Source organism: Rhipicephalus sanguineus, chromosome 5, assembly GCF_013339695.2.
Source record: "Rhipicephalus sanguineus isolate Rsan-2018 chromosome 5, BIME_Rsan_1.4, whole genome shotgun sequence".
NCBI lineage: Eukaryota > Metazoa > Arthropoda > Arachnida > Ixodida > Ixodidae > Rhipicephalus > Rhipicephalus sanguineus.
This window is the reverse complement of record NC_051180.1, coordinates 54,505,235-54,527,982: the sequence shown is the minus strand read 5'-3', so window position 1 is coordinate 54,527,982 and position 22,748 is coordinate 54,505,235. Positions and strand designations below refer to the sequence as shown.

The 22,748-nt window shown below is 46.0% G+C and overlaps 1 protein-coding gene and 1 non-coding gene across 2 annotated transcripts in view; both read left to right on the top strand.

The window, feature by feature from the left end:
* The first annotated feature begins 472 nt into the window (after positions 1 to 472).
* LOC119394661 (uncharacterized) overlaps positions 473 to 22,748 on the top strand; it is a 60,689-nt gene continuing 38,413 nt past the window's right edge. The window contains 8 exon segments of the mRNA XM_049415937.1: positions 473 to 653; positions 5,068 to 5,143; positions 5,902 to 6,195; positions 7,706 to 7,782; positions 7,939 to 8,057; positions 16,410 to 16,687; positions 17,561 to 17,605; positions 18,593 to 18,738. Coding sequence (XP_049271894.1) covers positions 633 to 653; positions 5,068 to 5,143; positions 5,902 to 6,195; positions 7,706 to 7,782; positions 7,939 to 8,057; positions 16,410 to 16,687; positions 17,561 to 17,605; positions 18,593 to 18,738 — 1,056 coding nt within the window. The 5' untranslated portion in view covers positions 473 to 632.
* Positions 13,887 to 13,959, top strand: Trnat-cgu (transfer RNA threonine (anticodon CGU)). The gene has a single exon. It is a non-coding gene; the product is annotated as a tRNA-Thr (tRNA).

The window sequence follows — 22,748 nt, the reverse complement described above, 5'->3', positions numbered from 1 at the left end:
GAGAGTTAATGTCTCTCCTTAAAGAGAGAGTTGCAAGTCAGTACTCACGTTGCAAGTCAGTACTCACCAAAGAAAGTAACACATATTCTTTTCTTTTTTTTTTCTTACAGTATGTGTAGCTCGTGCCTCGAGTGCCTTGCGATTATTGGTTCTTTGTGTATAGGGATTCTGCGTGAACAATGCGAGTTTGGGTCGTCACAGTATAACGCTTCAGTGCGTTTGCTCCCCCACTTAACTGCGCGCTATCCATATAGGCCAGCTTACAGATTTGGGGCAAATATGTGCCTTGTATCTACCGCATTCGGTGGTCTTTCTTTAGTCCACGTTTTTATGCGACGCCAACCTGAGAGTGGGCAATATCTCATCCAGCGAAGACGAGCCCTGAGACGATGCGGTTGCCTAACGGCGTCTTGAGAGAGGATCGTTGATATGGAGCTCAGGAGATTACCCCTCGTTCTCGGGTGACCAGCGGAGCCAGAGGCTGAGTAAACAGGACCGAGAAACACATACTTAGTCTTCGGTGTCGAGCAGAGTCGGACTCGCAGGCGGATTCCATCCGCAATCCTTTTGATGAGACGGTTTCCTCGGATATTACGCCGCTTACGCTGACAATCCTGCGCCACCACGAGTGTATGCACAAGAAGGTGGAAACGGTAAGAGCCGGTTTTAGTTCGTTCCTGCTTCCGGAATCTCGGGGGCTACGAGTAAGTGACAGAGCTCGATGATCACGGGTATGTATGTGATCTCGGAAGCAAGAACGTTGATGCATACTAAGGTGCTTTTTTCTATAACAGGCAGCCTTTTTTTTTTGTGCGTGTGTGTGAATACAGTGTCTTCTTTTGCCTACTTTAGCCACAGCTTGCGACCGGGCGCGATGTCAGATTTCTGACATTTCTGACGAAAAATATGAAACGATGCCGAAAGCAGCGAAGTCTCACAGTGTCTCATTGAGTCACGTGACTTCAATTACCGCGGAACACGTTAATTCAGGTGAATGCCGGCTATATTTGGCTAAATAATGGCTAATGTTCGCTTAATCAATTCTACTTTGGCTAGCACTGACTAGTGTTGATTAAATATGACTAAATTATCGATCATATTAGTTATCCACTGTTACAACACCAGCATACTCTTCATTCAAGCTTAATCCAATGAATGACTTTTTGCATTGAATTTTTGCATTGCAATGAATTTCTTTTTGCATGCGGGAACCGCAAGCTGAGGTATTTCGTGTATCAAGCATCATCTGTGCAAGCCACCTTTGCCTTTCCTGGTAGTTCAAGAAATTTCGCGCATTGTTAACACCAGGCAGGAAGTGGGTGCTGTTGCTCTCTCTCTTTTTTCTTTTCGTCATGGTTGCGACGAGCACTGGAAAACCGCCGTTCAGTTTGTGAGCAAAGTTGGAAACTTCAATTTTCTTAATGAGAAAGAAAAAAATTGCCCTATAACACATTCGGACTAAAATGAATCACGTATTTCAATCTCGATCCCACGCATGGAGGAAGGAAAGCGAGACAGGGGGTCGCACGAAAAGACTAACTAAGCATAGAGATATATTAGAAAAAAAAATTGTGCTTACCAAATTTCAGCATTCTAGTGAGGTTCCTACTGAGAAGCTATGTATCAAACTTTAAAGCTTGGAATAAAAATCCTTATACATTTACCTAGCAATCGCGAGTGTATCAACTTAATCTCCTGCGAAGACTTTATGGTTGGGTCCATAGAGCCACGAATCCATGCGAGACCACGAAGTCCGTGGTCTCGTACGATGTAGGCCCGCTGTTTTTAGGTAGCGTCGTCGTATCTAGTTCAGGCCAGGGCACGTCTATGATGAGTGCTTGATGGTAGCCGCGCGGACCTATCAGTTGTACAATGTGGGCAAGTACCCCACATTGTATAATTTTTTTTTCAAACATGCATATGATTGCCTCCGCTTGTCGTGCTTAATCCATAATTCGCTCGCCTCGTTCAGTAAAATTAAGGAACATAATAGGTAAACTTAGCTCTCATACACAGATTATTGTAGTACATGAATGGCTTTAAGGATATACTAGTGCTGACAGTGAAGAGATTTTGCACAAGTGACACGATCTCCAGCGAAAACTGTTCTGAAGTGGCCACTTGAAAACTTTGGCCGATGGCCATGTCGGCTCCCGCCTTCGGTTGCGGCCCGAAAAAAAAAAGATAGCGAAGGAGTAAACGTGTGTTACGCAGATTGCGCTGTGGCATAGCAACGCGTGAGCTTCGTCGCTGTCTCGCGATAGCCGCACATTGTCAGTTTCAGCGCTGTAATATTAATATATTCGCACATTCGTTGGCAAATATTCAGATTAGCAAATATTCGTTCAACATCACGACGTCCCACGTCACCCGCGCCCCTCAACACCCACCTACCCAAAAGAAAAAGAAGAAGGCAAATAAAGCCCATATTTGTCGCAATTTTCCTTGCTTTGTAGGTTACATTTTCATTCTGACTGCCCAGTCCGACCTCTGAGTGTTTCAATCACGACAAACAAAACACGCGAGAAAATGTTAATCAACCGTACGTACAGCAATATCGAAATGTTATGTGGACGTCGCCTACGCAGGCATATAGGCGTCCGCAGGGTTCACCAAACTGAACCCGCTCCCACTGAGGCCCTTAAGATCAGAACGCGGTGTGAAGACGACATTTACAAATTCTATTAAACTCTCTCGTTCTTCCTCTTCCGCCATCTATCTCTTTGTCGAGACGATGCCAATAAGCTAAGTGCATGTAGGAAGCTTCGGGGCGATGAGCTCGTTTCTTTACGACGTAAGGAAATTCCACACATTTCTGTAATTTCATTGGCTTATGCCGGCAGTTTTTGTCAAGAAGCATTATATGAATAGTTGCATATTGATTTATGCGGAATGTACGCGAGAAAATCGAAAACGTTAAAGATTCGCGAGCACTACATGTCATTATTGATTACCATGTTACTCGCTGAGCGGGTTTTCCCGGCAAGTTATCCATCTATTGTGATCGTTATAAGCATCACGTATTCCACAAACTGTCACCACAGTTCTTACGCAGCCGTTGATTGCCCGAGGCACAAACTGCACAAGGAGACGCTGCATAACAAGAAGCTAATGGCCAAGTTCCGGGAAAGATTTCATTATGTGTGGGAAGACCGCCGAGAGACCCAAATAACGCACGTAAGGGACAAGGGGGCGTTAGCGAAGCGGCGGTCGAGGGCTTCGTGTCAGCGCCCCGTTCTTCGTCGTCGTCATGGTTTATTGGGCTCAGCGCAGGCACGACCGTTATCGGTGCACGTGAGTGGCAACCTATCGGGACGTGTCGGTCCTGCACAAGCATTCCTGAGGAAATGGAAGAACACGGACGGGCTTCTTGTTCGTGGACATACAAGAACACGATGAAAGCTTCCCTTCTCGCCGTGACCGGCTTTGGCCCCAACAGGACTAGGAGGCAGCCGCATAAAGAAAGCAAAGGACATCGTTGTGAGCCCGAGAATTATATGAATCCGGCCAGAGCCAGGGAGATCAGTGGCTATAGGAAAGGCCCTCGAAGTTGGCTGCACGCAATATCGAAGGTTCTTGCGTGGCGTTCATGTAGCGCTGTAGTGCCATCCACGGATTGCTTGCAGGTAATATATCAGCTCTCTTTCAAGACGCATATGGGCCCTACTGCGGCAGCCACCTATCAAGTAATATCAGCTCTCGTAAAGGAATACAAGAAGATTTGTGTAAAGAGAGTTTCTAGATGCATTCGATGCAGCGAGACATCTACAAGTTCGACTATATAAGCCTGGTGGGGAAATCCGAATGTTGCCTGATTGATTGATTGATTGATTGATTGATTGATTGATTGATTGATTGATTGATTGATTGATTGATTGATTGATTGATTGATTGATTGATTGATTGATTGATTGATTGATTGATTGATTGATTGATTGATTGATTGATTGATTGATTGATTGAGCGTCATAAGATTATCAGTGTGATGCACAGCCTGCAACCCAGGACAAAAAAAAGAGATAGCAGGACGCCGTATTGTCCGTGAATCTTTGCATATTATAATCAAGCACTAAGTGATTCCGAAAAGTAAACTTTTCTGAATTACGGAGCATTATTCGTGCTGTGCCAAGAGAGAGTAATTGAATCAATTTACGGATATCTAATGGTAACTCTGTAACGCTTTCATTGATGCTTTTCAAGATATACTCGCACCTTTTCGACTTTTCATTTTTTTTTTTCAGCAATTACACTAAGGGAGTGAACTCCGCAAACTACGAAACCTAGAAATTACCGGCGGCAGTTCCAGGTCGCGCTGAATCATTTATTGTACAGCTTTCTACAATTAAATGTCCGCACTCACACACAAAAAAAGAAAAATCAATTTATGCAAGAACTGCTCGTAAGGAGACCTTTCAGCCAATCCTGTCTGCACATATTAGCGAAGCCGACATTGGTCAATAGCCTAACCACTTACAAACATAAAGCTTTGCAAATTCGATCCGAGCTTAGGTTTGTTTGCCACGAGGTGTATGTGTCGTGCGTATGTGTCGTGAGGCCACGACGCAAAAGGTAGTCCCGTTTGAGAATGATGTCACAACAATTAAGCTCGAGCACGTTGGGTTGCAAGTTAGGCTGCTAGATTGTGCCGCTCAGTGAGCAGCAGCACAGCAGACTACCGAGCGAGCCGAAGCTAGTGTAAAAACATAGTGAAGTCATTATCCACGTGACACCTTCTCTGCCATGACATCACATCCCGAACACAAGACATGGGGCACAAAAGAAAGACTTGTTTGTAGAGAAGCTACGGAGTACGTGCTTTAAGGCACTCTGAATCTTCACGGCATCCTTTCTTTTACAATTTTTCGGGTTTAAACACCCAGCGCCTTTACGTAAAACAAAAGATAAACGACAATGTCCCGTCAGTGCTCCTTTGTCGCTGCAGCGCGGCTCGCATTGTAAGCGCTTTTATGCACTGAATGGACGTAGGCTTACATTAAAAAAACAAAAAAAAACAACAAAACTTATGCACGAAACTTGCTGACTAAGAATGCGTTTGGTTTCCCGTAGATGCTGCTGTGGCTGGTGGTGGTTGCGGCACTTCTGGTGACCGGGCAAGCTACGAACTCCTCCACCGGTGAGCACAGTTTTCAGCACGAATGGCCGCGTGCCTCGCAATGGGCCGGGCCTGCGTCGAGGGCTGTAGCTTCCGCTTTATGAACTACGGCCGCCTCTTATGCCCAAGAACTTCGAGGCCTGTACATGCTCACTATCATCCCATCAACATACCTTTATTGACTATTGAACGGAGAGCTAACGTATGCTTTTCGTTATGAATGTCAATGGGTGTGTTCGGAATGCACAAAACTGAAAAAGAAAAATCTAGAATACATTGCCATTTTACCACGCAACGCACTATAGCGAGCGAGGAAGCGCGTAGATGACCATCTTTAAGTGCATAAATGACCTTTTCAATAACAGGAAATACCCTTAGGTCACAAACAATAATTTTTATTTTTGTTTCTGCATGCGTATGGACATGTGCGGCCACAGATTTGAAATTCAAACAACACACAAGTTCTCAGTAAGATAAAGACTTACAGTGACCAACAGTAGGGGTAGAGCAAGGGCGGGGACTAATCTCCCGACAAGCCGACTTATGTGGTGACGTTATCTCTTAACGACACACTGGCTCCATTCTGAAACATTCCCGGATCAGAAAGACTTGTGTGCAATGCTGCATCATAAGTCCGGTTTCCTAATGCAGGATAGCCATGTGGATTCTGCTCCCCTTAGCCTCTATGCCTTTCTCTCTCTCACTCTCAGTTCATTTCCATTCATCTGCCCTAGTTGCTTGCAAGCGCTGATGTGCAAGTGCACTGTGTTTTTCTGCACGCGACACAGCCGCACCTAGGCAGACCGACTGCCGCACCCCGGATGGCCAGGAAGGCTTCTGCATCATGGCGTCGCAGTGCAGGCCACTGGCGCTTCTATCGTCCAGCCAACAGCGGCGGTACGTGTGCGGCTACCGAGGACCGCTGGCCAAGCTCTGCTGCGCACCCGAACAGGATTCGGGAGAAAGAGCCGACAACTCGACCGGCGTCGTCTCCCGCGGCGCTGGTTCGGACGGTGCGGCCATCGCCCCTGCCCCATCGCCCGAACCTTTGCCCGAAGGCTACCCCAACGCGCTGCCTTCCGGTGAGTACCACGAAGGCGAGAGAAGGAATACAGCGAACTGGGCTAGTTGGCACTGGTTCATTATGTTACAGCGCGACAACAACGAGAGGAATAAGCTAAGGCCCACAAACGACGGGACACAGCGCTGACTTTCAGCGGAAAGTTTTATCCAGGATACGTGTTCCTATAAGGGAGGTCGAACTTCCGCGCCTGCGCACAGCAACCGTGACATACATGTCTGCCAAAATGACAGACGAAAATGGTGAGCAGGGGTTCCCACGAGTCATTCCTCTTGCTGCTCACCCAAAGTCCAGAACTGCTATAGAGCACTTCTGGACTTTGGACTCCCGTCGTTTGTGCGCCTTAGCTTTTTTTTTTCTCGAGCTTGTCCCTCTGTAACGTGACGAGAGAAGGAAGGAAACAGGATATAGAGGAAAGACAGGGGTGTTAACCAGTTTATAATAACTGGTATGCTACCCTACGCTGTAGAAATCGATAAGGGAGTTTGAAAGTTGGACGTGTAGAGAGAGACAGAGACAGCAAGCACACGCAACGTCACAGTATATGGCATCAATCACTATCAGTCTGCAGCCGCTCATGCAAGTCTGTCGACCTTAAAATTTTTAACAATGCCTTTGTTGCCTTCATTCTCGATGACTTAATCAGGTTGACATTCGAGGTTAGTTGCTAATCGGTCTGTGGTCAAGGAGAGCTAGACCGATTGCGAGTGATCGTCTCTGAAAAGCGTAGTGAGGAAAAAAGGAAAAGGGAAAGCAAGGAGGTAAATCAGGCGCATCTCCTATATGCTACCCTACACCGCTATAGGAGGGCTGAGGCACGGAAAGAGAGTAAAGGAAACGCTGCGTGTGCTTGTATCTGGATGGACCACAGTGTGACACTGGAGCGTTTTGACTTCAGAAACTGCAGCGTGTCAGTTTCTAAGCTTGAGATACATTTGTTGGACAATATATTAGACCGCGAACTATCGAAACGGTTGGTTAATATTTCTTTTTTTATTTGCCCCTTGATATTCTCTAGTACGTGCATCGCCATCATGAAGAAGCAGTGGGGTGAATCCGCTGCTAGGTCAACCGAACGTCTACAAATGCAGCCTTACACGTCTTTTCTGTGACATTACTTTTTAGACAAAGCTGACGGTGCCCGTTTACGACATAATTGCATATAAAGTAACTGTCGTGTCGAGGCGGTTATCCTTCGTGAGTTCCCGCACGGAGGATATCTATGATTTATCGATCGTTGCGGTCATTCCCTAAGCTATGCTCAGATGAGCTGCGAATAACTCACCGTGTGGCTATTCAGTGCCGTTCTCGTTATACTTGTGTACGCGTTCGCATGCCTGCTTTTCCATACCGTGAGCAATGTAGCGGCAAGCTCAACTTTCATACAGCCCTGAATATTATTATGAAATAACCCTATATATCTGTGTTACCTGCTTCGTTCGAATACTTCACCGAGTGACGCAGACCGATACTGGCGCCTGTATGTGGATTTCTGTTGTTTTGATTGGCAGGTTGTGGACTTTCCAGTGTGAGTGACTCCCGCGTCGTCGGAGGACGAGTGGCAGATGTCGGTGCGTGGCCGTGGATGGTACGTGAGCAACAGGCAGACCTGCTACACTGTTTTATTGTTTAAGTGAACGAACTAAAATGTGCCCGTTTAGCGTGTAAGACAGCGATGTTCATAGTACACCCGGTGAAACAGTGACGACATATACGTACCTCTATGGTCGTCCTTCCTTTGCAGGCAGCCATCTACCTGAAGACGGAAGCCCAGCCAAAAGTCGGCTGCGGAGGCGCGCTAGTCACAGATCGCCATGTGCTCACCGCAGCCCACTGCGTCAGCGTCGGCGCGCGTGCAAGGCAGTAAGTCTCATTGTTGTTGTTGCTGTCGTTGTTGCCGTTTTTGACGACGACAACAATGGTGATGATGATGATGGTGGTGGTGGTGATGATGATGATGATGTCGTTGTCTACGAGAGGTTCCGATGTCAAAGAGCGCAGGAAATGTGATTGCTGTATGTGCAATACGTTAAACAGATATCTACCAATGAAGTATTATCCTAATCTGGCATGACTTATTGGTTATGGCAAAGCTAAAGCTCAAATCACTCTGTGAATATTCCTCTGCTCATTATTCACTTTGTGAATATTACTGTTGACTGTACAGCAATGTTGCTATAATAAAGTAGAACATGCAAGTATGCGGACGCATGGGTGGAAAGAAAAATGGGCATCGCCGACGTCAAAATAAGTTCGCGCTCTCGCAGAATAAAGCTAGGAAGATAGCGATCTAAAGTGAAAGTGTGATCACAGTCGCTATGCACCTGCTAGAGTCATGGCCTCCTGTCACCCTTTCCATGGGCGTCCGTGTGTTCCTGGCACACATTGCTTAATGAGTATCAAGGCCATCTTTTTTTTACTCGGTACACCAACCGTCAGTGCGACATGCGTTATGACATACTCAAAGAAACAACCTTCCCCACTTGGTTGCATCCCTCCATCGAAACGGATGTCTCCGAAGCAATGCGCGGAAAGTGAATTGCGAAACAGTGGAACTGTCGGAAATGTGTCACGGACGCGCTCGCGCCGAAACGTATACACCGCGCAATGGTATCCGACGTGCGCGTCGCATTACATCGAAAGAGAGTGCCGATATGTCGGCCACCGCATTTCTAGAATTGGAAAATGTCACGAGGTGTTTTCTTTCTTTCTTTCTTTCTTTCTTTCTTTCTTTCTTTCTTTCTTTCTTTCTTTCTTTCTTTCTTTCTTTCTTTCTTTCTTTCTTTCTTTCTTTCTTTCTTTCTTTCTTTCTTTCTTTCTTTCTTTCTTTCTTTCTTTCTTTTTCGAATTTCGGGTCGCGATGTTCCCAAGAAACACGTTCGCGATTAGCGGACCACATTCGCGTATAAAGCATCCAATCGAATTCCTCGAAAACTCCTTGAGAATTCCGTTCCGCCTCTCCGATATCGTAACGTCTCGTTTTAACGCAATAGCGTTAAAGATCTTGTTTCGCACAAATTCCGGCGTCGGTGTCGGCGTCGGCGTCGTTGGTTGTGAGCGAAAAATTAGGGTTGTCCGCGAGCGAAAATTCGAGATAGATGCAAATAAATAAACGATAAAAAATCTTCGGTCCGAGTGAGAATCGAACCCAGACCTTCTGCGTGGCAAGCACCACTGCTTGAAACTGCTTGAGCCACGCCACACCTTGAAACTGTTGCGCAAAAAAAAGAAGAAAAAACGCTATAAGGATGTCAGGTACTGGTAGTAGTTTCTTTAACGCACGTAATATTGCGCGTCATTATCGTAGAGTCGCAGCAGGCGTCAAAACATGTGAATTGTGCAGAGCGTGGGTGGCTCAAAGCTGCCCACCCATTACAAAGTGTGCAGCAGCGCAGGTGCGCGTGGCACCTTACGGGCGCGTAGTGGGTACATCGCCAATTTGCAAGAGGAAGAATTATGCGTAGTGGGCACTTCGCAAACTGCATTTGCAGTATCCCATACGTATTGTATGGGATAGTTTGAAACAGCCAATGTTACGCGCACAAACGTTCCCTTTCTTGCGGCACGGTTGAGGGCGATGCGCACGGGGCCCGATAACGCTATCGCGTTCTGCACTCGAAGGCGAACCTCAAGCGTCCGCCAAGTTTTCAATGACACCTTGTTTTATAATCTGCATCTTTTGCAGATAAGATACACTTACACGTCACCTTGATATGTTGCCCATCGATTGAAGTACGCTAGAATCGACAGCTCCAAGGAACCCAAACAAACAGCAAAGTACTGTAAGAATGGCTGTAGGGCGAGCTTTTTTGCAATACACAATACCGCTCAAAAGGCGCTCATGTAGCTCGCTGTCTCAATCTTTTGTCCCGTTTTCGTGACACTGTTTGCCCTATTGAATCGCAGAGTTTACTCGAATGAACTTTTTATACCATGCTAAATGTATTATCTATGCAAATGGCTGCCCGCCGTTGTGACGGCAAACTTTTCTCAAATGATTTTCTGAAGCGAAACGCAATAAAGGTAGTGCTGCAAATCAAGAAATGGAACGACGAATCGAAAATGATTCTAGCAGTACTTGGCAGCCGTAGTACTACTATTCTGCCTATCTCGAAAGGATGTCAGCCTCTTGTCTTTAAAACAATCGGGAAGAACGCTAATATTTGGACCCTTGCAACTTTTGCTATCTATGTGAGTACTCTTCAGATTGAGTAGCTGCAGTAAAGTGTATTTTCCTTTTCACAACTCTCTTCCGTCCGCCGTAGTACACACCTCTACTACTAGCACACGAAGCCTCGGTGTACTCATTGCAGTCCAAACAAAGGGTACCTTTTTGTTGGATCACGTGCGGGGTTTGGGCATAATCCTTCCAAAATGCTAGCTCGCATGAATGTACTCGTGCGGCCGTCTACTGCCAAGCTCTTATACCCGGTTGCTAGGAGACGGAGTTTATGAAGCAGTCACGGAAAAAAAAAGACAGGTCTATTTTCTTCCAACACGTACAACGTACGGGTTGATGGATTTACTGCACATGGTCAAAAGCTGCAGTAGTTGTGATGAAAATTTATGGGAGTTGAATGACAATTAATAACGAAGTAATTCATTGTCCTAACACGAGTTAAGACAACGCATTACTGTATTAAAAATGCGAAGAATAAAAGTCTCACCATAAAGGGCAATTGCAGCGCCACGTTTAGAATAATAATACTGATAACTGTCAGGGTTTTACGACCCAAAACCACAATTTGATTAAGGGGGACGCCGTAATGGAGGGCTCCGGTAAATTTGACCGTCTGGTGTTCTCTAACGTCCACCTAAATATAAGTACACGGGCTTCTAACATTACACCTCCATCGAAACTCGGCCGTCGTGGCCGGGATTCGACTGAGTACATTCAGTGAATTTGAGTGAGTACATTCACAATAAGTACGACATAAGTGCTTGTAGACTACGCTCGGTATGTTTTTAAACTTTGTAAAGCTTACGCAACTGACACGTTACATTACACTGCGCGTGCAGTTGTCGGTTCGTTACGCCTGGTAGTGAAAACTACGATCGCGAGTTCGAATTTAGACTTCGGGTGTGTCCGTAGATTCGGTGAATTAACCATGCATATATGTGGTTGCTTCTGCAAAATATCTGATTCTTCTGAATGTTTTAAAAAAAATGGCGAAGCTTCCAATACGTCGCGCAATGCTTGAAACAGCGAAGCAGGACGATTTTGAAGTCTAATCGGGTTGCTTCTAGGTTGTTGCTAGGCTTTAGCTAGGTAATGCTAGGTTGTTTCTAGGTTGCTTCGCAGTGCAGAGAGGTTCGAGTTAAACCACGGACAGTCACAGACACGACACGCATGTCCAAACTCCAGAGACAGAAACTGGCGCTGAAACCGATGGTTCGCACCTCCCATAGATCTACGGGCACGTCGTAGGGCTTCTATCGCTTCGCGGTCTTCTCGCAGCCGCCGTCGCCTTTCCGTTCCCTAGTATTCCCTCGTTGTACGTACCGCTGAAGCACTCCGCACAGATGCTTCAGCGAAGCTGAAACGTGCGGCCACGGTGTTTATCAATGGGTTAATCCCGACGGTTTATTAAAGCTTTTCTCAACTGCTGGTTACGTCTGTATAGAAACCTTAATTGGTGTTTACCACCCGCATGTTGGCTTCTTCATTTTTAGTGGACCAGCGGTGAGTAGTGGGATTTGCCCGCTTTCTGTGGCACATACCCCTTCATGATGATGACAGTTGTTTGTACGCACCTCCTGTACACAACAAAGTTTTTAAGGCCGGCTTAAATAGCTTCGCAGTTAAAATATTGTACGCAGCAAATGGTCTATGCTTCGGTCATCAATGCTCTGCGGCAATACGTCTTACAGAATCGGACTCTGGTTCATTCAGAGGTTACATAATATTCTGCTCGTATGTATTTGTGTGTGCGTTCTGTTAGTGGCATCAGTTTCTTCGAAAGCAGAGGTATATTTAGTGCGCTGTGATGCAAGCCGGTACAAATTTAAATGAACAACAATTAATACAATGGCGAACACCGCTACAGTTATCTGAGCCCTACCATGTCTGCAACAATATTTATTGCTATTTTTGTTCTCATGATGCAAGTTTCTGATAATTTCTCTGACCTACATGCGAATACTGAAACATAGAATTCAAATTTCTCCAGTTAACTACAATTACTGATTGACATATACGACGCATGTGAATGCGTAAAAATGTACGGCGAACGAAGAGAAAATAGGGCGATCACATTTGCGTATGTATTTTGAGATATAGACCATGTAAAATGTCGTTCGCGTTTCGCACTACGCGCCACTCTCGAGAAAAGAAGGATTGATCAGGAAGTGCTTAGCATATGACTGGATATATTCAATGTTCCCGACTCCAGCGAATTCACGTCGCGAAGAGGCTGATCTGTCAGTCTTTTCATGTGTCCCGCCTCCGTATTTTCGCGCCTATAACCTCCGTTCGCGCTCGCAGATCTGTCAGCCACGAACGTTACAGACTAAGCGATATCTCTTCCTCTCATGTGTGATCTCGCCTAAAACAGTTGCATCTCTGAACATTTCTAAGTGCACGCTTAGTCCAGAACAAAGTGCTTAGCCGGTATAGTATCGCAAAATGGCTAGCAATCATAGCTGACGATCCTCTTCAGAAGTCTCTCGTGTGCAGCATTTTATTATTCTTTCAGAACAGCGGATGTCCTAGCTATCATAAAACGAAGACGCTTTTTTCAGGCCACACATTCTGCGTTGATAAAGCTAAAGGTAAGAGTGTGTTGCTTGCAGTATCCTCAAGAAGCCGCCGCGACTTAGCAATGAAAAATTATCGATCTATGTAATTATTAACTTGACGACCACATTGTCGACAAACTTTTTTCAGAGCAACATCCATCTAAACTGTTTGCAACGCAGTATTTTTTTTTGTGTAGCTCTTTTCTCTCTTTGTGTCTTTCTCTCTCTTTGTGCATTTAAAACGAAGTGGCTGTGCGGTGTGTTTAAAGGTTTAGCAAATTTTCTTTGCCTATGACAAGAAGAGCTATGCATACGCAGGCTATGCGAAAAGTACCTCTCGAGCTTGAAGCGATGTCACTTATGTTGTCAAATTTTCTCTGCAAATCTGGTATTGACTATGCGTCCACGAGGTTGACAATTCAAAAGTTCGTTAATAACTCGACTGCAAGGGAATAAAAAGCCCTAGACACCAAGTGGTGATAAAACAAAGCGTTAAAAACGCTGGATGAAAATTAAATTGCGGAAATTCGCGAGCCAAAATCCCGCCGTAGCGGGGTGCTCTCTGATTGCTAAACTTCGACCACCTGCAGTGTTTCAAAGCGCACCTTGATTTCACAGCAGAACACTGTCAAGCGCTCACAAACATGGACAGAAGAAGGTGAGACAATACAAGCGTTTGTGTTGCCATCGCCTTATTCTGTTCTTGTTTGTGTGGCTAACACTTCTTTCCTTCATTCATAGCGAGGGTCTCGTTCTGGCAGACTTTATGCTTTCAGGTAGTATGCGAGGGATTATTGGTCAGCTGCCAGCTCGTAATAAGTTCACGTGCTACTTGACGCCAACAGGCAAAAAAAGAGTGTTCCACACTCGCCGTCATGGCTACAGGCGGCGCTGACTGACGCTCCCACGTTTAAATGCACACATATACCCTATAAAGTGGACGGGGGGATGGCCGCCGCGGTAGCTCAGTTGGTAGAGCATCGGACGCGTTATTCGAAGGTCGCAGGTTCGGTTCCTGCCCGCGGCAAGCTATCTTTTCGTCCACTTTTCTTTCTTCACAATTACCTTACATTTATTACTAAAAACATCCCCTATACTTTCCTTGGCATTATTGTCTGTTAGTTCTCATTAATATTGTGTATAACAAAGAAAAAACGAGCCCTTGAAATTAACACTTCTTTCCTTCTTGACAGTGTTCTGCTAGGCAAAACCAACTCGCCAAAAACTCGGTGCTCACGATTTCACCCTTACCAAAATGCAGCCTCCGTGGCCGGTAATCGAACCCAAGCCCTCGTGCTTGACAGTGCAACGTAAACACCTAGTCGCTAAGCCACCACGGTGGGCTGACACAGGCTGCGCTACCCGGATTACAAGCCCGTATTTGTCGTACAAGCTTCACTGCCACCTTCAAGTTTCGGCGCCGGTTTTACGCGAGAAAACGCTGTACTTTGGCGACCGCGGATATCAATTTCGCATTCAGCAATCGATCCGACAACCGCATTTTTTTTTTCGAGGGAGGATGAAGAGCGCACAGCGGCTCTGCTCAAGGGCAGAACTCAGAGAAGATTAGATTTCTTTTTCACGTAAGCTTTCTAGGGAACATTCTAATCGATGTAAAAAGAGTCATGTAAAAAGTAATTTTCGGCTGTTCTTTAGGGCGTTTTTTACTCCCATTCTCCTGTCGTTTTTTATGAGCTTATGCGTGTCAGAAAGCTTTACGCGCTCCGTTTGCCACAGACGAGAGAGGGAGAGAAGAAGGAGGAGAGAGCAGCGCTCTTTTATATATCTATAGCGCGATCCTTTCGCCAGAACTTTTTCTGTGGAAGAAGTCAGGCGTACATTTCGCCCTCCGACTGCATCTCCTCGTACATGCCGCTGCTTATCGTCCATCTCATTACATTACGATCCTCCGACGCATGCTACGCGCGCCACTTTTTTTAAGATATTGGGTCGCCGTCGGCAGTTCGTAAGTTCGTTCCACTACATTCACACGGAAGGGAGTCGCTCGCGTCTATACTCTATTTCATCAGGTTCAACGCTGTGGAGGCTAGCGAGACTTCTTGCGCCAGATGCCTCCGCACCAAGAAATAGTGCTGCGTCTTTTACCACCCGGATTGTGATTTTACAGGCGGAGCTCTTAAGCTTTTGGTTATGCCGTGCGGAGACACCAGAAAACTATCATCATCATGAACCGGCACGCGCTCTCTTCATTCTCTTCTTCATCGTCTCCTTCGCTCCCAGAACACGTGCGCCGCTTTGTCCGGTGTGGGATGCAATAACCCGGATGGCCGAGAGAACGAGTACAGAGAGAAAGAAAGAGATTGAAAGAGAGAAATAGAGAGGAAGGAAAGAAAGAAACAAAAGGATTGAAGGCCAGAGAACGACTAACGATGGAGGGAGAGAGAAAGAAATACATAGAAAGAAAAAGACAAAAATAGCGAGGAGGAAAGGGATGAAAGAGAGAAAGAGATAGAAAGAAACAGACACAAAAAAAAGAGAAAGAAAATAGAGAGAGCAAGCACTAGTCATGTATAGCAAGTGGTGGGAAAGGGAAGTGAGGATGACGAGGAGGAAAAGGAGGAGTTGAGTGCTTAAAGCATAGCATAGTCTTCTTGTATAGTACAGAATAGCAGGGAGTAGGAAATAGAAGTGAGGACGAGGAGGAGGGAAATGATTACCAAGTTTTGAATTCATGCACTCAAAGCTAATGTAACCCATAGGTGCACAATATCACATTTATCGGTTACCCACGTTTAGAGTGTACTGCATCGCTTCCCGCTTAAATCGGCATTTTCGGTGCGTCATACACGAGTTTCCCAAAAGACGCAATAAGGTAGCAAATCCGGAGATTTGGAATAAATTCACGACAGCCAGCGCAAGGAGAACACCATACAAGAAAAGAAAAGACGACAAAGGCGCTGTGTCGTTGCCGTATATTTGTTCAGCGCCTGTGTCCTCTTTCTTTTCTTTCTTTTTTTTTTGCCGGATCGTTCAATAAAGTTGTTCACTCACTCACTCCTTTTCTTGTTCGGCGTGACCATGCAAGCCCATCGAGCCTGGTAACTTTCATGAACAAACCGATTTGTCCTCGCGTTTATAGACATTTTTCCATGCGACTACTCATTTGCGTCCCCATCTGAGTTATTTGTTGTTTCTTTCCTCTCTTCTTTCCTCCTATCTCCCTCTCTCTCCTCTATATTTCCTCTTTCCGAAGGAGCAAGCAGGCGTTGTGCTCCTTTGGGTGGCAGTTGTCAGCCTGTTCCCTCCCTACTTCCTCTGTGTCCTTGTGTGTTTCGTGCTTGCAAACGAAATAAATAAATAAATAAATAAATAAATAAATAAATAAATAAATAAATAAATAAATAAATAAATAAATAAATAAATAAATGTTGCGCGCTGTTTGCGCTGGCCATTATGAGTATTTCCCAAAAGTGATACGCTGGACGCTGTATGGCTTTGTAACTGCTTGTCGCGCAGGCTTCCCGCCCGGGTGCTGACCGTGAGAGTCGGCGACCACGACCTGAACTCGAGCGACGACAATACGACGCCCATGGACGTCGAAGTGGCCGACGTGATCCGCCACCCGCGCTACGACCGGCGCACGTACGCCAACGACATCGCGTTGCTCGTGCTGCGCAAACCCGTCACTTGGGGGCGCTACGTGATGCCAGTGTGCCTGCCTTTCGGACCCCTGGCTTCGAACACCCTGGACGGTCACAACGCTTTCATCGTCGGTTGGGGCGCCACGCAATTCAGTAAGTACCCGCGACAATCACACCTCGGCTGGCTGCCCCTCAAAATGTTGCATATGAACGATCAACATCATATCGCATTAGCACCATTGGACGACAGCGATTCTCTAGGCGCAAGATGCTGAAGCGTCTAGACACCATGTTTTGCGTCGGTGCTTAGACGCTACTGTGTTTGCGTTTTGTATTTGTTTGCAATCAATCAGCCTACACGATGATATTTGGTCACGTGACGTCCTCCTCTTCCTTACCTCCGCCGCAGTCACTATCTTGTTTCTACGCCCTATAGGCCTGGAAGCCTACCGGGAGACCCCCGTTGGAACTCCCCAGCTTTGTTTTGTTATTATTTTATTTCGAGCGCTCATTTGCTTCAATCAGTGGACTATTAGTTCTAATGAGTGCAAGGATAAACTTTCTGGGTGCTGTGTAAGGGAACCAAACGGATGTGGAGAGGGAACTGTGAAGGAGTTTGAGAACTAATGTGAACAAAACGAAGTGACAGGTGAAGAAAGTGGCTCGCTGAAACCTCACCAAAAATTCATGCATATTCCTAAGATTCGAACTTCCTCTCTGACAATCATCATCGACGGTTCCTACCGGAATTTCTATCTTGTAACCACTCTTTTTTCGGTTAGTTGGTTCATAGCAATAAGTATGAGACACAATAAAAAAAAAAGAAAAGCTCGCAGATTAACGTGTTATTTAGGCGTACACACATGATTTAGGCAGAAATTAAAAATCACGCCACATTTCACGCTTTATACCTCAGTCCTTTACGAACCACATTTATTGGCTTTCACCCTTATCCGGGCAGCCTTGTTCATTTTGCAATGGATGCAAAGAAGTCGTTATTCTCTAATGTTGCCACCATTCCTTCAGGCACGCCACAAGGGGGTGTCCCCGAACCCACGAGGTCTGTCACAGGTAATCTTTACGTCAGCCCAATCTGCCATCATCTGCCCCTGCTTCGACCTACCTGTTCTTTCGCTGGCAGTAAAACATCGCAAATGCTTTTCTACCATATATGCCTGCAAAATAAATGAAACTCACGCAGGCTCACTGACGAACTGTTTTTTGCTTAGGTTCCACCGACGCACTCACGAAAACTTCTGTTCTGCCAGGCTCACTCGGACTCGGAATCACTATATTCTACTCAGCCCAGTCAAGTAGAGTTTTGTTCAGCTGGGCTCATTCGGGCTAAGACTTCATAAAAATTGTTTCAGTCGGGCTTGCACACTGACATACCAAATTATGAAGCATGAGACGTATAAGAAGAATATCAACTGCCTGTAAAGTTAGCCGACGACTGAAACATAGGATTCAGTTTGAACGAAGACATGTTTCCTGTTATAACAGCGGATAGCCAACACTCGTTATCGTATAACCACCGTACGGCAGCGCTAGCTGACACTTGCCAGTGGTAAGCCGACTTTAGCAATCATTTAGTTATGTTTAGCTAACACTGCCACTAATTTATTCAGCATTAGGCAACAATGGCAGATATTAGCCATCACTTAGCCAACATTAGCCAGTGCCAGCCAGTGGTGACAGTATACGAGTAGATAAGGCAGGCCAGGGTACCACTGCTCAACGTCCGCCTATAACATATCGCGCGGAGCACGCTAAGACATGCTCTCGCACATAAATGTCTTTCTCAGAAGGTACAACTAGCTGGCTTGTATTGGGTTACATCTAGGAGCTGCAACTATTTTAAGAACCGCCCATGTAAGATTTACACGAACAAGTTGCATTCACTACACTAGTGGCTATGACTAAACGTACGTACGTTATATTATATCTTCTTCCACGTATAATTGCGCCACCGCTTGGACGGCTTCGCAATGCTACGCGCAGTGGTTGTGTGTGCACTTACTCGAAGATGAACGGTGGACGCGCTAATGCACCGCGCAGACGGAGCCGGAAGCAGCGTGCTGCGGCAAGCCCAGATCCCCGTGTGGGCCGAGGCCGAATGCAAGAAGTCGTACGCGCAGCACCTGCCCATCAGCAAGTCTCAGCTCTGCGCGGGAGACGCTGGTGCCGAAATGGACTCGTGTCAGGTGAGGCATTCTACAACATGTTTCCCGCCTGTGAAAAGAATATAGCGATATAACCGGGCAATAAATGTCTATACAACTAAACAAGACGTTCTTGATGCGGTAGGTACAGCGTAACAAAAACTGGCAAGAAAACGAGAGGCAGGAAAGGAGTGCTGACTTCTAGTTGAGCTTATGCATTAAAAGGGCAGGTGTTCTTCTTTGATAGGAAAAAGGTAGGACGCATGCGCAAAGGCATGAGCTCAGAAGAAAATGGTGGCTCGGAGCCGCTTGTGCGTCACCAACGGAGCCACGGTGCGGAGCGGCCGTGAAAACGTCACTATATATTGTGCGAGCACGTTACCAGAAGCTCATACCATGTTGTGACGTCAGGGTACAATAGGAACCGAAACTAGCTTTTAAAAACATACTGTAATTACTTTTTCAGGGTGCACTCGCGCTTAGCACTACCTTTTCTAGGCTCTTGAGGGCTTTACCTTTCATTTGACGCAAAAAAAAAACAACGACAACTGAAAATATTCGTTTCAGTACCCCTTTAAAGAGCAGGGTTGTGGCCACCTAGGTTTTTGACAATAACGCCAGTCGAAGGTTCCTGATATCGCATTCCAAAAACTGTGTACTTCCCATTTTTACTCTCGGAAAGCCAGGGACCAAAGGCAGGCCATTGTGAGAAGCACGCCATTGCTTCATTTTGTTTTATCTAATGTGAATTTGGGAAGGATGTTGTCTTTTAGACTCGACCGAACGGGGGGGGGGGGGGCACACCAATGTTCGTGAGGGCCTGACCAAGACAAGTCCTCTTGTTGAAATTTTGGCTCCAGTGACATTCTCTGTTCAACGATTTCTTATTTAACCATAATGCCACGCAATTATTGACCTTACGCACCACTTAAGAGTGATTCCGACATGCAAATACAAATAAAGATAGTGCTCAGTGAGAGCAGAGTTACTGTATGTGGCTCCTTTAAGAGCCAGAGTTGCGCCTCTGTTTTCCACGTGCCGCTCCGCCGCACTTGGAACTCCGAAATGCTGCAGAGAAGCCATGGAACTCCCCATTGCTGCAGAGAAGCCGACCTACTTCAGCCGGTGCAGCACCTTTCCTCGTCTTGGCCTCGTCGGTTCCAGGACCATCGCTATCAGCGCGTCGCATACAATTGGTGTACTGTGTCTCGCGCGGCAGCTTTTCCGTGGACGTGTTAATATTCGCTGTGAATCGCTTGTCTTCATGTTTGGTGCTTGTCACTTCTTTTTCCAACATGACAGGGCGCAGTGCACCCTACTGCAAGAATCGAAGTGAGAGCGGAAAAGCTTTTTCTTCATACCGTGCGCGCAATCAGGAGTCCGCGGCTGCGACTGCAATGGCTTTTGCGAATGGGACGCGACAAGCCAGCGTCGAGAAATGCTAGAATATGCTAGGTTAGTTAACGCCGGAAGAACGGCACTTTCATTTGTGCTTTGTGCATGCTATCTGGTTGTACATTTTAAAGGCTCATTCAAGACTCGTGAAACAACGTATGCGCCCTTGTATGACCTGCTTGCGTTTATTTCGTACCTACGACAGCACACTTTTAAGTGTGCCGCATTTTATTGCAGCGGTCGCGCAGCAACGCCACTCGCGCGTTCGTCGTCGCGGAAGCGTCTTTCTAGTCTGAGGTGTACCACTTTCAATGCTTCTCCTTTGCAACACGAAACGCCAAATAAAACGAATATCGCGCTGAGGGCACACATAATTAGAAAACGCCTTTTTTGTTTGCGTAAATTTTTGTTTCAATAGAGTAATACAGGGCAATGCAAAATTTTTTAAAAAAAAGTATCGTTAACTAAAGTTGACAAGAGAGAGGCCTCCAACGCAGCCCCTGCGCAAACGAGAGATGGCTTCACTGCACAAATATGGAATGGAAGATGGCGGACCTATGCGCAACTCTGCTACCTAAAGGTAGCACATGCAGCAACTCTAAGTGAGAAGTCTATGCAGCGGCATCACGAGCATGAAGATTGTCGATGGTTGTCGACAGCGATATAGCGATGACAGCTGGCACAGAGAAGTAGTATTGTGCATATCTAGCTACATTTATGGGATATTTACATTGGCGTTTTGACTCGCGCTGGTATATAACCACTCTGCACGAGTGGACATACGGGCACTCATCCAGAGGTACATTCCGAGCGGCTACATAAAACAAACCAAGTAAAACAAACTCAGGGAATGCCATCGGCTTTTCTATTAAGATTTCCATATGTTTTATTGATAATAATTTTCGAGGTCTTACATCCCAAAACCACGATATGATTATGAGGGCATGCCGTAGTGGAGGGCTCGGGAAATTTCAACCACCTGGGGTTCTTTAACGTGCACGTAAATCTAAACACACGGGCCTCTAGCATTTCGCCTCCATCGAAATGCGGCTTTCATGTGTTTTATAATTACCCGTACGTCGACATTATATGCTCAGATTTTTTGTTTTTGCTCAGACAACTCGCTTACTACGCAGAACACCGATGCGCTTACTGACGCTACATTGTCGGTCAACGTGCCCTGGTACTTCCACAATGCTACTACTACTTGTATTCGATGCGTGCATAACACTGACATTGATGTATCCGCAAATATATCAACCGAGATACCGTCAGACCCTGCCGCAACGACACCAAAACCGGGAAGGTGGGCAAAGAAAGCTTCGCTAAAAAGATTAATAAGTAAATAAGTAGACGCGGACGAATTTCGTTAAAAAGCGCGCGATTACTGCAGCCACGCTAACTACACCGCTGTGAGGAAGTCAAGCATCATCAGACGGGGAACACGGCTGCGAAAGTAAAAGTTTTGGGAAAGGAAGGTAGAGGACGCTGCGGCACTCTTTCCAGCACATTTCCATAAGAGCATGGAAAGGCAGGGGGAAGGGGTCTTATGAGTGCGTGGGTAAATTTACGCCCTACTGATTCCCCGGCTCTGAGCCTTGCTCCTTGCAGGGAAGTAGAAATAGCGTTTCTTTCTCTATGCAACCTCTCTCTCTTTCTCTCTGACTCCCACCACACTGCACCAACTTCTGACAGGAACGGGAATGGCTCCCGGCACCCATTCGTCTGCATGCAAATTGGTTCTCACCTGTCTGCGGTGGCAAACTCGTGTATAGGTGCGAGGCGAAATCATAACGCCACCGCGGCCGAGCCGGCCACGTCCGGGTGAATCTGAAGCAGAGCAGAGAGAGGCGGCATATTAATATGCCGTCACTGCTGTTTTTTTTTTGTTTTTCTTCGTTGTTGACGTGGTTATGCTGATGAACATCGTGATGACGAGAATGACGAAAATAACTATTAAAAAAAAGACAGGTGGTTTCTCTTACTAAGCCTTCGGGCGTCTAGGAAAAGGGAAAGAGTGAAGGGTTAGAATAAATCATGGGTGGCAAAAGAAAAATTCGAAAACGTAGGAGTTGTGGGAAATGAAATGCAAGATCGGCGGCGCCAAGATTGAGTTTTCGAGATCGCGAAAACGAGTTGCAAGTGCAAATTCGGAGAGAAGTATCCCTGCCGTTCTGTTGGCTCCGTAATGTGAATGCTGCACTAGCGGCAATTCAGTCTTTTTTTTTTTCAGTGGGAGGTAAGGAAGTCTCGATACGCAAATAGGAATGCAGCTCGTATGTTCTTTTTGCTTTTTTTCAAAGATTTTTTTGGTATTATCCTGTAAACTAACAAACAATCGCTAAACACAAGACGCGACAGGACGCCATGTTGAACTGCGAGCGAGGTGATCGTAGTACCTCAGATTCACGTTATTCGTGACCACACGTTGCAACGAAGTAAGATTCCTGGGTCCATATTCACGAAAACGTCTCAGGCTAAAAATATCTTCCTAAATATAACAGTATTTCAGCCAGTCAAAGTGGAGTATATATCATTAGCGGAGGCGACTGACCAATTGGAAAACGCACTGCGGCCTTTGCTACGCACTATTCGCAAAACCAGAGGCTGATGTTGGTGACGTTGTTGCCTCAAAAAATGGTTTGTATCCTCGAAGA